The sequence below is a fragment of the Lissotriton helveticus genome, chromosome 12, assembly GCF_964261635.1.
Source record: "Lissotriton helveticus chromosome 12, aLisHel1.1, whole genome shotgun sequence".
Taxonomy (NCBI): Eukaryota; Metazoa; Chordata; class Amphibia; order Caudata; family Salamandridae; genus Lissotriton; species Lissotriton helveticus.
This window is the reverse complement of record NC_136073.1, coordinates 88,723,050-88,733,985: the sequence shown is the minus strand read 5'-3', so window position 1 is coordinate 88,733,985 and position 10,936 is coordinate 88,723,050. Positions and strand designations below refer to the sequence as shown.

The 10,936-nt window shown below is 44.7% G+C and overlaps 1 protein-coding gene across 1 annotated transcript in view; it reads left to right on the top strand.

Annotated features, from left to right (window-relative positions):
- The first annotated feature begins 1,959 nt into the window (after positions 1–1,959).
- LOC144797902 (extracellular calcium-sensing receptor-like) overlaps positions 1,960–10,936 on the top strand; it is a 109,864-nt gene continuing 100,887 nt past the window's right edge. Inside the window, exons 1-3 of the mRNA XM_078668704.1 lie at positions 1,960–2,017; positions 3,399–3,412; positions 5,199–6,029. Of these exons, the coding sequence (XP_078524830.1) occupies positions 1,960–2,017; positions 3,399–3,412; positions 5,199–6,029 (903 nt within the window). The remainder of the gene's footprint in view (positions 2,018–3,398; positions 3,413–5,198; positions 6,030–10,936) is intronic.

Genomic DNA, 10,936 nt, shown 5'->3' with positions numbered 1-10,936 from the left:
TGTCTCCATTGTTGTATTCCCTTCTCCAGATACGTTCGGCTTTTTTGCAGTCTTTACGCAAGGATTTTAGGGTGTCATTGGACCATGGATTGGAGGGAGAGCTGCGCCCTTTAGACCATTTTGCTGGGATAAGAGTATCTAGTCCTCTAGTGATCCAGCCATGAAAGGCATCATAGGTCATATTGGTATCCAAGTGAGCCTCACGATGGAATTCTCCTAGGGTGGCATGTAAGTCACTGATAGAGAGTTTGTGCCAAGGTCTGTTTAGGCAGCGGGTTGGCTCCGTTTTGGTCGATGTTACCTCAGTTAGCATAGTCATTTTTATGAGATAATGGTCTGACCAGCCCATAGGTTTGGGCACCTCTGTTTTGGCCTCCGGAATGTTGGAGAAGATCGGGTCCAGTGTATGCCCGGCTGAGTGTGTGGGGGCTTGAATTAGGGAAATTAGTTGTAGGGCAGCGAGATCTGCCAAAAGATTTTTGATAGTGGGGTCCTGAGTCCGATCAAAGTGGAGATTGAGGTCGCCAAGTATAGTGAAATTGGCTGACTTCACCACTAACAAATTTGCCACCTCCAGGAGAGCTTCAGTGAATTTAGAGGCAGGTCCAGGGGGGCGATAGATGTAAAGACCTGACAGGGAAAAATGAGGGTTAGTTGTGATTTTGAAGCGAGCACTTTCACAGCCCGGAATATGTTCCCTGGTGAAGGAGCAAGTAAACTGTTTTCTATATATGACCGCGATACCTCCACCTCTCGTGTCTCTATTTAGAGTCGTCATTAAGTAGTTGTCAGGTAGCGTGAGGTTAGGCATAGCAGTCATATCGTCGCGTAACCAGGTTTCACACAGAAAGAAGATGTCAGGGTTCTCCTCAAGAAGGAGGGTGTTTACCTCTGGATGGTGTTTAGCGAGGGACCTGACGTTGAGTTGGAGGACGGTAAGAGGGGTGAGTTTGGGAGAGCCTAGCTTCTGTCCGAGATAGCAAGGGCTTGGTGTGGAAAAATGGCACGACTTACATTGAAGGCAGGTGTAGCCGAGGTAGCCCGATATCTCCTTACAGTTACGTCCAGGGTTCAGGGCAATAAGGAGTTCTCTGTCATACTGGTGGAGTTCTCGTGGAACTCGGCCAGGGGGACAGGCGAGAGGCGATGTCTTGGCGATGACGGGCGCAGACGGGCTTGCCTTAGGCGTGCCTTTGGCACGCAAAGGGCGCGCCCGCTGCGCGTCCGGGGAATACACATATTAAGAAGAAGGAGGCGAGGAAGGGGGGCGAGGCCTCAAAGTGGGCGTGGCCACGTGGGTCACCAGCAATGGCGGCACGAAGTGTTTGTTTTGGTCGAGTCCGCGGCAGCGCTGAGTCCGCTGCGCGGTGAGATAGGACCTGGCTTAGAGTCCTAAGCAGTGCCATGGGCGCAAGGTGAGTTAAAAACAACAAGTATTGTGACTCTCAAAAGTTTTAAAATAAGGTGCTCCCGGCTGTGCCTCAGGAGAGGAAAGTGGATCTGACAGAGATCGCTCGTAGTCAGCGACTTTATGCAAGTATTGTGACTCTCAAAAGTTTTAAAATAAGGTGCTCCCGGCTGTGCCTCAGGAGAAGAAAGTGGATCTGACAGAGGTCGCTCGTAATCAGTGACTTTATGTTGTCAAGGAGAGGGGCGTGGCCTCAAAGTGGGCATGGTAAAGTCTGGACCCATCTTTTCATGACCAGAATGAAGAAAGCCAGTGATGCTTCTGATTTTCAATCAGAAGAAGCTGTGTTATTAGTATTTTGCTTCAAAACTTTGATATCCATTATTGGATGGCAGAAGGACAGTTAATTCGGCTGATACTGAGCTGCAGTAGAGTGACCTAGCAACACCACCAATTGGGCATGATGTACACATGTATCAACATATCAATCAAAGGACGGGATAATTGATGTGAGAAGTCCTTCTTGAATATTAAAAGCAACAGCATCAGGGATGAATCTCTTAGGGCATCACACTGGATGGGAAGGCTATTTGAATGGAATGGGGCAAGGTAAGTGTTGAGGAGAGATTCCTCATAAATGAAGCAAACCAGTGTGCTACTGATCCAGGTGTGCCTATGGGCCTTACTAAGACTTTGGCAGTATTCCTGTTGGACCGCCACCTCGGTGGTCCCAGGAAGACCAAGAAGCCTGTATTGAACCCACCTGCCACATTATGAGTTGAATCCAGGATGGGCAGGAAGTGCAGCGGTGGTGTCATGTGAGCGTGTCTGTTAGGCTCATAGGACAGCTTAAACAGCATGCTGCTGCCGTGAGAGTGCCTACAGCACGTTTGTGCACTGTGTGGCTTGCACCGCCTTATGAATGCCTCACAGTGCACCCACAAAGATGCTACTCGAAGGGGGCACAACATGTGCACCCCCTACATGCACCCCAGGGGCACTGTTAGGGCCCTCTTACCTGCATTTCACCACCCTTTTATTGGCAGTGTACCAGCCATGAAATGGGTAGTGGAAATGCAATTCATAATCTGCTCAATGGTGTCATCATCCGCACCACCACCATTTTGTGTCCCTTTCCACAAGACCACCACCATGGGATCCTGCATCCCGGTGGAGGCGTCGGTCTAGTGGCGGTCCCACTGCCACCATCATAATACATCAGTCAGACTGCCGGGGTGGTGGCAGTTGTACTGCTACCATGAGTACTGCAATCCCAGGAGTGCCATACCCATAATAAGCCACTATGGGCCAGATGTAGGAGCCCAAATACCGGTCGGTAACGGCCGATTTCGGCCGTTACCGACCGGTATTTGGGTTTTCAGATGTAGGGGGCTGAAAATTACAGAATCGGTATATTTACCGAATCAGTAAAATTACCAAATCGGTAAATTACCGAATCAGTAAATATACCGATTCTGTCATTCCAAATGTAGGTGGCACAGTTTACAGTGCCACAGGCCCTTAAGAGTCGGTATTTTACCACACAATCCTATTGTGTGTTAAAATACCGAATTCAGGTGTGCATGCACATGTGTGCATGCACACCTGTGCAATGTGACACACAGACATGCCCTTAGGGCATGTATGTGTGCCGCATGTCACACAAGCCTGTACTTGGGGTGCTAGAGGGTGTGAACCCTTGCAGGATTCGGTATTTACCGATTCGGTATTCCAGATTTCGGAATTACCTACATCTGCCCCCTTCCCATTTACAGACTCTTAAATACTGAATCGGTAAAATTCGGTATTTAAGAGTCTGTAAATAGGAATTACCTACATCTGCCCCTATGTCTTTGAGGCTGATCTTCACGATGGTGTTTTCTAGGATGTCAAGACAATGCCTAGCTCCAACAAGATCAGTCCCTCGATGTCCACATTATTGGCAGGTCTGGCCATTAGGTCAAATCTCTGCCCTGTTTCTTTTTCACAGGAACTAAAGCAGAGGTAAGGATAAATGTAGCATCACAGTCATGATCAGTATATTGACAAAGCCAATGACTGCAGCACAATGTTACAGGATATAATATTGTCAGGAGACCCCAGTTTGATAGGGTGGAGTAGGCTGACAAATTCTTCTGAACTAGAATCTAATTTGGACCATAAGTGGTCCTTTGCGAGTAGCCTGATGTAAAGCATGAGAGATGAATATACTAAAATAAATTCTCTGGATTTTGGTCCCGGAAAAAGGTGGGCAGGTTGTTATGGAGGAAGCCCTGAGATGTGCGGACTAGTTTACTGGAATACACATGTTTCACGAAGAATTTAAACATTTTGGAAAACCCTTGCACTTAATTAAATGTGCATATGGTGTTTAGGCAGTTCAAATGTTCATTACACAGATGTAATCATGGCTAATTTCCAAATGTTACTTTAGCCAAAATGTGTGAAAAATCTACTAATTCCAATAATGCAATATTTGGCACAATTATTCTCCGCAGGAGAAAGATCTGACCACATAGTGTCTCACTGAGACTTCACGTTAGACATTGGGCCAAAATGTTTAAGCACCCTTAAGCAAATTTGAATATTTTCACATAATTTCGCTAAAATGTGGGGAAATGTCAGAGGACAAAAATTTTATAAAGTGCATACGGGCTAGTATCCGGTTTTGAACATCTTCTGGAAGGACAAAGTAGATGTGGGGAAAGTCTGTTTTTGTAAACACTTGCTCCTAAGTATGAGGAGGAATCATGTGCATTGCAATGTTCATTCCACTAGGAATAAATGGACCAGTTTTAGGAGCAGTGGGGTCATGTTCTTGTGTCTTTAACTAAATGCAAAAACAGCAACCTATTTTTATACACAATGTACAACATATGGGTGTTAGGTGTAGCAGCGTGTGTATTATATTGCAGTAATGCAGTAATGCAGTAATAAGTGTGAGTTGTCATGACTTGAGATCTCAACATCTCCACCTGATGAGTGTCCTCGAGACTGGCAAATATATTATGAGCAGGGGAATTTTGCAATCAATTTAATTGACAAATTGTGGGTGAACGAGTATGTTTGACTCAAATGAGGAGTCTTTTCTGGGTTGTTTAGGCAATGTTAATCTTAGAGTGACATTTTATGCAACATTCAATTCAGTGTCTGTTATAAATGTGGAATACAGAGATACATTTAATTTGACCAGAAATAGTGTGATCATATTTTCCTGTAATCATAGGGTTGCTCGATGTCAGGTGGCACAGATTTTAATAAGTGTATATCTGGAAAACTTTTGGTTTGTTCCTTTTCCCCTAAATTAGTGTTTCAGTTAAAAGAGTAATATGGGAGATTTACTCCTGTCCTTCGTGGGAGTAAATCTCTGATTATTTTAGAGTAGAAACTGCTAAAGAGGTGTTTTTTAATACTCATCCTTATGAGCTTTAGAAATGCGCAAAGCTTGCAAGCAAACACACTAGAATGCCCACTCACCCCTCTGAATTGGATAGTAATCAAATGCAATATTGCATCATGGTAAGGTAAGATCACACATGAGTAAAATAAGTTTACGAGTTGAAGGCTCCTTTCCTCAATTTCTTGGACATGTACATGTGAGGATTTAAAGACTTTAGAAACTAGTTGTTTCTTTAACCAAAACCAAAAAGCATTTTTATGAATGTAGACAATATTATTACGAATTGGTTACACACCCTGACCCCTTTGCTCACAGTTTACACTGTTAGGAAACAGTGTTGCATGCATTTAAGTGGATGATGCCTGAGAAGATTCTTTTATTTATTTACAGATTAGCTATTTTTCAACAAATCCTCTTCTGAGCGACCGCAACCAGTTCCCTTCCTTCTTCCGGACCATCCCCAGCGATGACGTTCAGTTTCGTGGGCTGGCCCAGTTGGCCTTGTACTTTAATTGGACTTGGGTGGGCCTCCTGGCTGAAGACAATGACTATGGCCAACACGGCATCCAGGTACTACAGGAAGAGCTCCACAGGGCAGGGTCGTGTGTGGCCTTCTTGGAGTACATCATCCTCAGCCAACCAGACAGGAATGCAAACCATATTGTACAGGTGATACAGAGCTCAACCACCAATGTCATTGTCATGTTTGGTCTCGATTCACGGATTATGCCATTGCTGGATGAGCTTGTGAAACAGAATGTAACTGAAAAGGTCTTCATTGCCAGTGAAGCGTGGTCAACATCATCGCTTTTGTCTGTAGAGAAGTATCAGGACATACTCTCTGGCACAATTGGTTTTACAATTTATAGTAGCGAGATGGCGGGCTTTGTAGAACATTTCAACAGGGTATATCCTACAAACTTCTCTAATGATATTTACCTGCGGGAGTTCTGGGAAACAGCTTTTCTCTGCGAGTGGCAAGATCATGAAGTTTTGCTCGGCTCGTGGAACAGCCAAACTAAACGTTGCACAGGGGCTGAGAGGATGGACAGCGTCCCTGGTATCTACAATGACATTATCAGTCCAAGAGTCACCTATGCTGTCTACAGGGCAGTTTATGCCATTGTGTTGGCTTTGAAGGATATGCATTCATGCAAGACAGGAAGAGGTCCCTTCCACCAGCGAACCTGTGCCAATATCTTGGATTTTCAACCTTGGCAAGTAAGATTTTATTTAGTGACTATCAATAGGTAGAAGAGAGAAATGCACTGTCAGGGGCATCAGGTACTTTCTTAAGCTATGTGCAGCTTGCTTTGTTGCAGGCTTGCTAGAGAGAGCACTAGTTGCCTATCACAGAGACAATTGTATTTAATACTCCAGGGAATCAACAATTGCTTGTGATTCAATGGCTTTTCTGCCCATATCAGTTCTCAAATTTTCATTGGTGTCTTTTCTCCATATTCTCAATTTTCCCTCACCTAGAGCAAGCTCTTTCACCTTTGTTTTTTGCCTATAGTGTATAGCTTTCTAATACTGATCTATGTTTTTGTTTCCTAATGTCATAATTCAGCACTCCATGTCCTCTTTCTCTCTCCCAGTACTCTCTCTGTTGTCCTTCCCATCTGTTATTTGTCCAAAAACTGTTTTCTTTGTCAGGATATTAGCCCCTCCTTCCTCATGCTGGTGCTCTCAAGATTCTTCTGATTATCTCAGCTCCACCCCTTCATCATCATGTCCTGTCCCACTCTGCTAGTCTTTTCCAGCAGCACAATGTTTCTTATTTTTACATTTATTTGAGTTTTGCCAGAAAGTGGTAAGACAGGGATTCAAATGTGGGTGTTCCACACTCAAGCAGACATACAAAAGTGTCTCTCTCTTTCTCCTCCAACGGCTGCAGCAAATAATGAGAGCAGAGGGGTTGTAGGATTGGTTGTTTCACTTAATTTTCAGTTTGTATGAAGGATCTTTTAGCCCAACCAATAACCAGTTGTACATGTTTGATCCTGCTCTTTCTGAATTTTGGCTTTGTGTTTTGTTGTGGTTTTCACCATTTAATGCAATGACAAACCCAGCCTCCTATTTGTTTGCTGCAAGCACCAAGACACTGCTGCACCCAACAAACAATTATTCTAAACACTCAAAAATGTATTTATTTCTCATCCTGAATCTGCATATATATATAGTAGGTGTTAGAACTGCTGGGGGTCTCTAGTTGGCAGAGGTAGGCACAACTGTCCAAATAGGGACCCTTGCTTCTAGTCAGGGTAAGGTGGAAACACTCTTTAGATAACCCCTGCTCACCCCCTTGGTAGATTGGCACGAGCATTCAGGCTTATCGAAGGCAATGTGCAAAGTATTTGTACCAACAATCACAGTAACACAGTGAAAACACCACAAACTGACTCCACAACAGTTTAGAAAAATAAAGGTATTTTAATCTAAGCTACACAAGACCAAAAAGACAAAAATCCAACATACACAGTTCAAGGATATGGTTTCAAAAGAGTTCTTAAGGTTGCGTTAGAATTGTTCACAGTTGCGTCACGTTTTAGCCATTAGTACCTGTAAATGCGACAAAGTTCCAAGTGAAAAGCTGTAGCGATGAAAAGCAAGGGATGCGTCACTCCTGAGACCCTGGGGAGGCCATGCGACAACCCCGCTTGATGTAGCAGCCATGTTCCTGTGACTCTGATCTGTGCAGGGAGGGATGCGATACCTTGCGTGTATTGCGGGGCACAGGTTGTGGTGGAAATGGCTCGCAAAAGGTACGATGCGACGATCTTTGAGGCGGTGACGATCTCCAGTACGGCGACGATGCGTGGCTCAGAGTCGATCTTCTACTCTAGTGGTCCCTCGATGCGATGGCTCTGTGACGAATCTCGCAGCGACGTGATGCCATCCACAAGCAAGCGGTGCGGGGCTCTCACCCAGTGACGACAGGCTCTGCAACGATACTCACAGCGATGGTAATCTTCCTGCACCGGACTGGTGCGTCCCGCAAACGAAGGATGCAACAGCTCTGGCAGCAGCAACAGGCGCTGGGACCATCTCGGCCTTCGTAGCGGCGGGAATTTCCTCGCACTGACGGGGATGCGCTCCGCAAGCGTGCGATAAACTTTGCAGTAAATTCTTTACATTTTGGTTTCCAGCTTCCCAATAGAGGCACCACACATGGTGCAAGCACTCCAGGAAGGACAGAACTCTCTCAGCAGAGTTCAGAGAAGCTGGGGGTGAAGTCCTTTTGTTCTTGGGACTTCTTAACAGGGAGCCAGCTCTTCTTCAGGCCCCTTCCAGATTCCTTCAAGCAAGGGGCACAGCACAAAGCCCCTCTCCTTGGCAGCAAAGCAACAGCAGGTCAGTCCATCAGAGCAACAGCAGGACAGTCTTCCTTCTTCCGTTTCAGCTTTTTCCATGGCAGATGTTCCTTCTTGATTCCAGGATGATCTAATTTTCTGTAGTCAGGGTTCCTGTAAATATACCCCAAAAAGACACTGTTCCCTTTGTGCATGAAGGCTCTGAGCACGGTCAAAACCAGTTCTGGAGAACTCTGTTTACATGACTCATTCCTTTCTTTCACAGTGCAGAGCAGAAACATCAGACGCCCCACAGGAGGTGGAGCCAGCATTGTGGAGGGAACGCACAGCCTAGGAGCACTTTGTTGACATGATTCCTTCTCTCCTTTCACACTGCAGGGCAGAGACATCAGACGCACCACAGCGGGTGGAGCCAGCACTGTGGGGGGCAGGCACAGTCCTATTCAGGTCCCAGGTGCAACTCCTCCCTCCCATCTAGATGCAGATCTCTCTACTCACCACTGGGCAGACTCATTCTGTCCCCTGGAATCCCCCAGCCCAGTCACTCACAAACCAGACAGTCAATTCACAAGCAGCCAAAGTCACACAGAAAGGTCAGACAAGAAAGCAGCCACTTTCTAAAGGTGCCGCTTTCAAATCCAGGATTTAAAAACCATCCTTCCTAAAAGATGTGTTATTAAATTCTGATACCAGACTTTGATTTTCTATCTTGCTCCTATGGGAAGATATGCAGGTAAACATTATAAACAACATTCCCCATTATAGCCTATGGGCAAGATAGCCTTTCAATAGTGAAAAACGAAAATGGCTGTAATTCACTACCAGAGCATGTCACCCACTCTAGTGCATGCTCTACCTTTCACATATACTGCACTGTTGCAGGGATTATATTCAGTCACAGAACTGTGCACAGAGACTCAGGACCTCAGTGAATTAGGGTGTACCAAAAACTCACCTTAGTACCCAACATCCCCTACCAGACTAGCATCAGTGTCTCATTAGCTCTGCGTCCTATGGCAAAGTCACCAATGATTAGACAACCCAGAACATGCGACTTAGGATAACTCAGGTAAGGTGGGAAACATGGGCACTCTTTCGTTATATTCTCATACCAGTCCAGAACAGGGAGCGAAGGGAGACAGAAGCAAGTTTAAAATGTTTATTTTAACGCCGTGTTCTCAGGTGCAGCATCTTAGCTAATACAAGCAGACATATGATAAGCGATAAGATTGTCAGCATAGTTACTATTCCATAGAATACAAAGGGAGAAAGCATGTTATGATGCTAAATGGAAACAGGTTAAATATTTACCCATATTTCACCCTCCCATGCTAGTAGATTTTTTAACTACAAAAGAATATTTTAGGCTTGCATTGGTGACCCCATACTTCAGAGATTAGCAGGCGTGAATCACATCGAGTTCTGCACAAGCTCTCAGCATAGAAATGTTCTCCAAGTGGGTTCAATCATGCCTACACAGTGTAGTATTAAAGGCTCCAGTATCTGAGCTGTCCAAAGCTGCATATATGTTATGTTTAGAACGTGCGCTGATAAGTTCAAACAAAAGCAACAGTGTTGATATAACCTTGAAGGCCTTGGCACTCAATGTTCAGATTAAGCTTACAAAGCATGTCTTGCAATGTGGAAAAACAAGTTATTCTCATGTGAAGCAAAACTCTCAGCCTAACACGAAACAATAACTAACGTGTGTGCCGTGTGCAAAAGAAAGCAAAAGGTAAAATGGCATTTAAACTTCTAAAAAGCTCATGCTAACTAAACACTGTATAAATGTAAGGCTCAGCCCCACTACACCCTCCCTTGCTCGGAGCACCGATAAGAAATGTGGGCAAAGCAGGAACGCAGAGTTCAAGTTCGAGAGATAGAATCAAGTCCAAATTTGCCATAATGGAAAAACGGGAGCAAACTCCAAATTTTGAAAAAACTCAAAATTTTGAAAAAACTCAAAATTAGTAATTACTTTTGGGCACAGTAAAGCCAATAGGCGTAAAAACTAAAACAAAATACAGAATCTGATGTCCAACATGTAACTCCAGCCGTGAATAAGAGAGAGCAGGAAATGCATCTCACTCCAATAGTGCATATGCACAGTACGTTGCAACAGCCTCCAACAGGAAGTCATTGTTGTCATCTGAAAAAATTTCAGCCATCCAATTTAGTATCGGGAATGAACATACATGTTCCTCAAGAACCGGAGCCTCTAGTACCATCAGAGGACAACTCGGATTTACTTCAATATAACTGTGCCGCTTCAAAAATATTCCAACGTCCCAGGAGTCCATGCATCGCTGCAAAAGCTATAATCCCGCCGCCAGAACAAAGCAATTCATGAGCAACTAAGGGGCTCATCCTTGATCAAATCTGCGTTGGGAGACACCGTACTGCAGAGACACAAATCCAGAGCCCATTCAAAATCGCAGCTCAGGCAATGAAAGACAGGCTGGATGCATGTGAAAAAGGAAAATCGAAACGATCATCCATAAGCTGCACTCAATGTAGCAAGAGGCAGCGCTCCATAAAAATTAAGCATTCGGTTGCGGAGCAGCAACAGCCAGGGAAAATCATCTCATGACACAGGATGTGCATCCATTCTGAAATAAACAAAGTAGTAGAAGCACTCTGCCAACCAGAGCGAGCATCAAGGCAAATCCACCAAAGAGGCTGGAAAAAATCGAATGAATAAATGCCGGGAACACACCGAATATAGTTTGGAAAAAAGTCACAAGGCCACTACTAACAACTTTCAAAAAGTGAGCCAGCCCTGTTGTCGAGGAAGCATTAAAGATAGTGTGAATT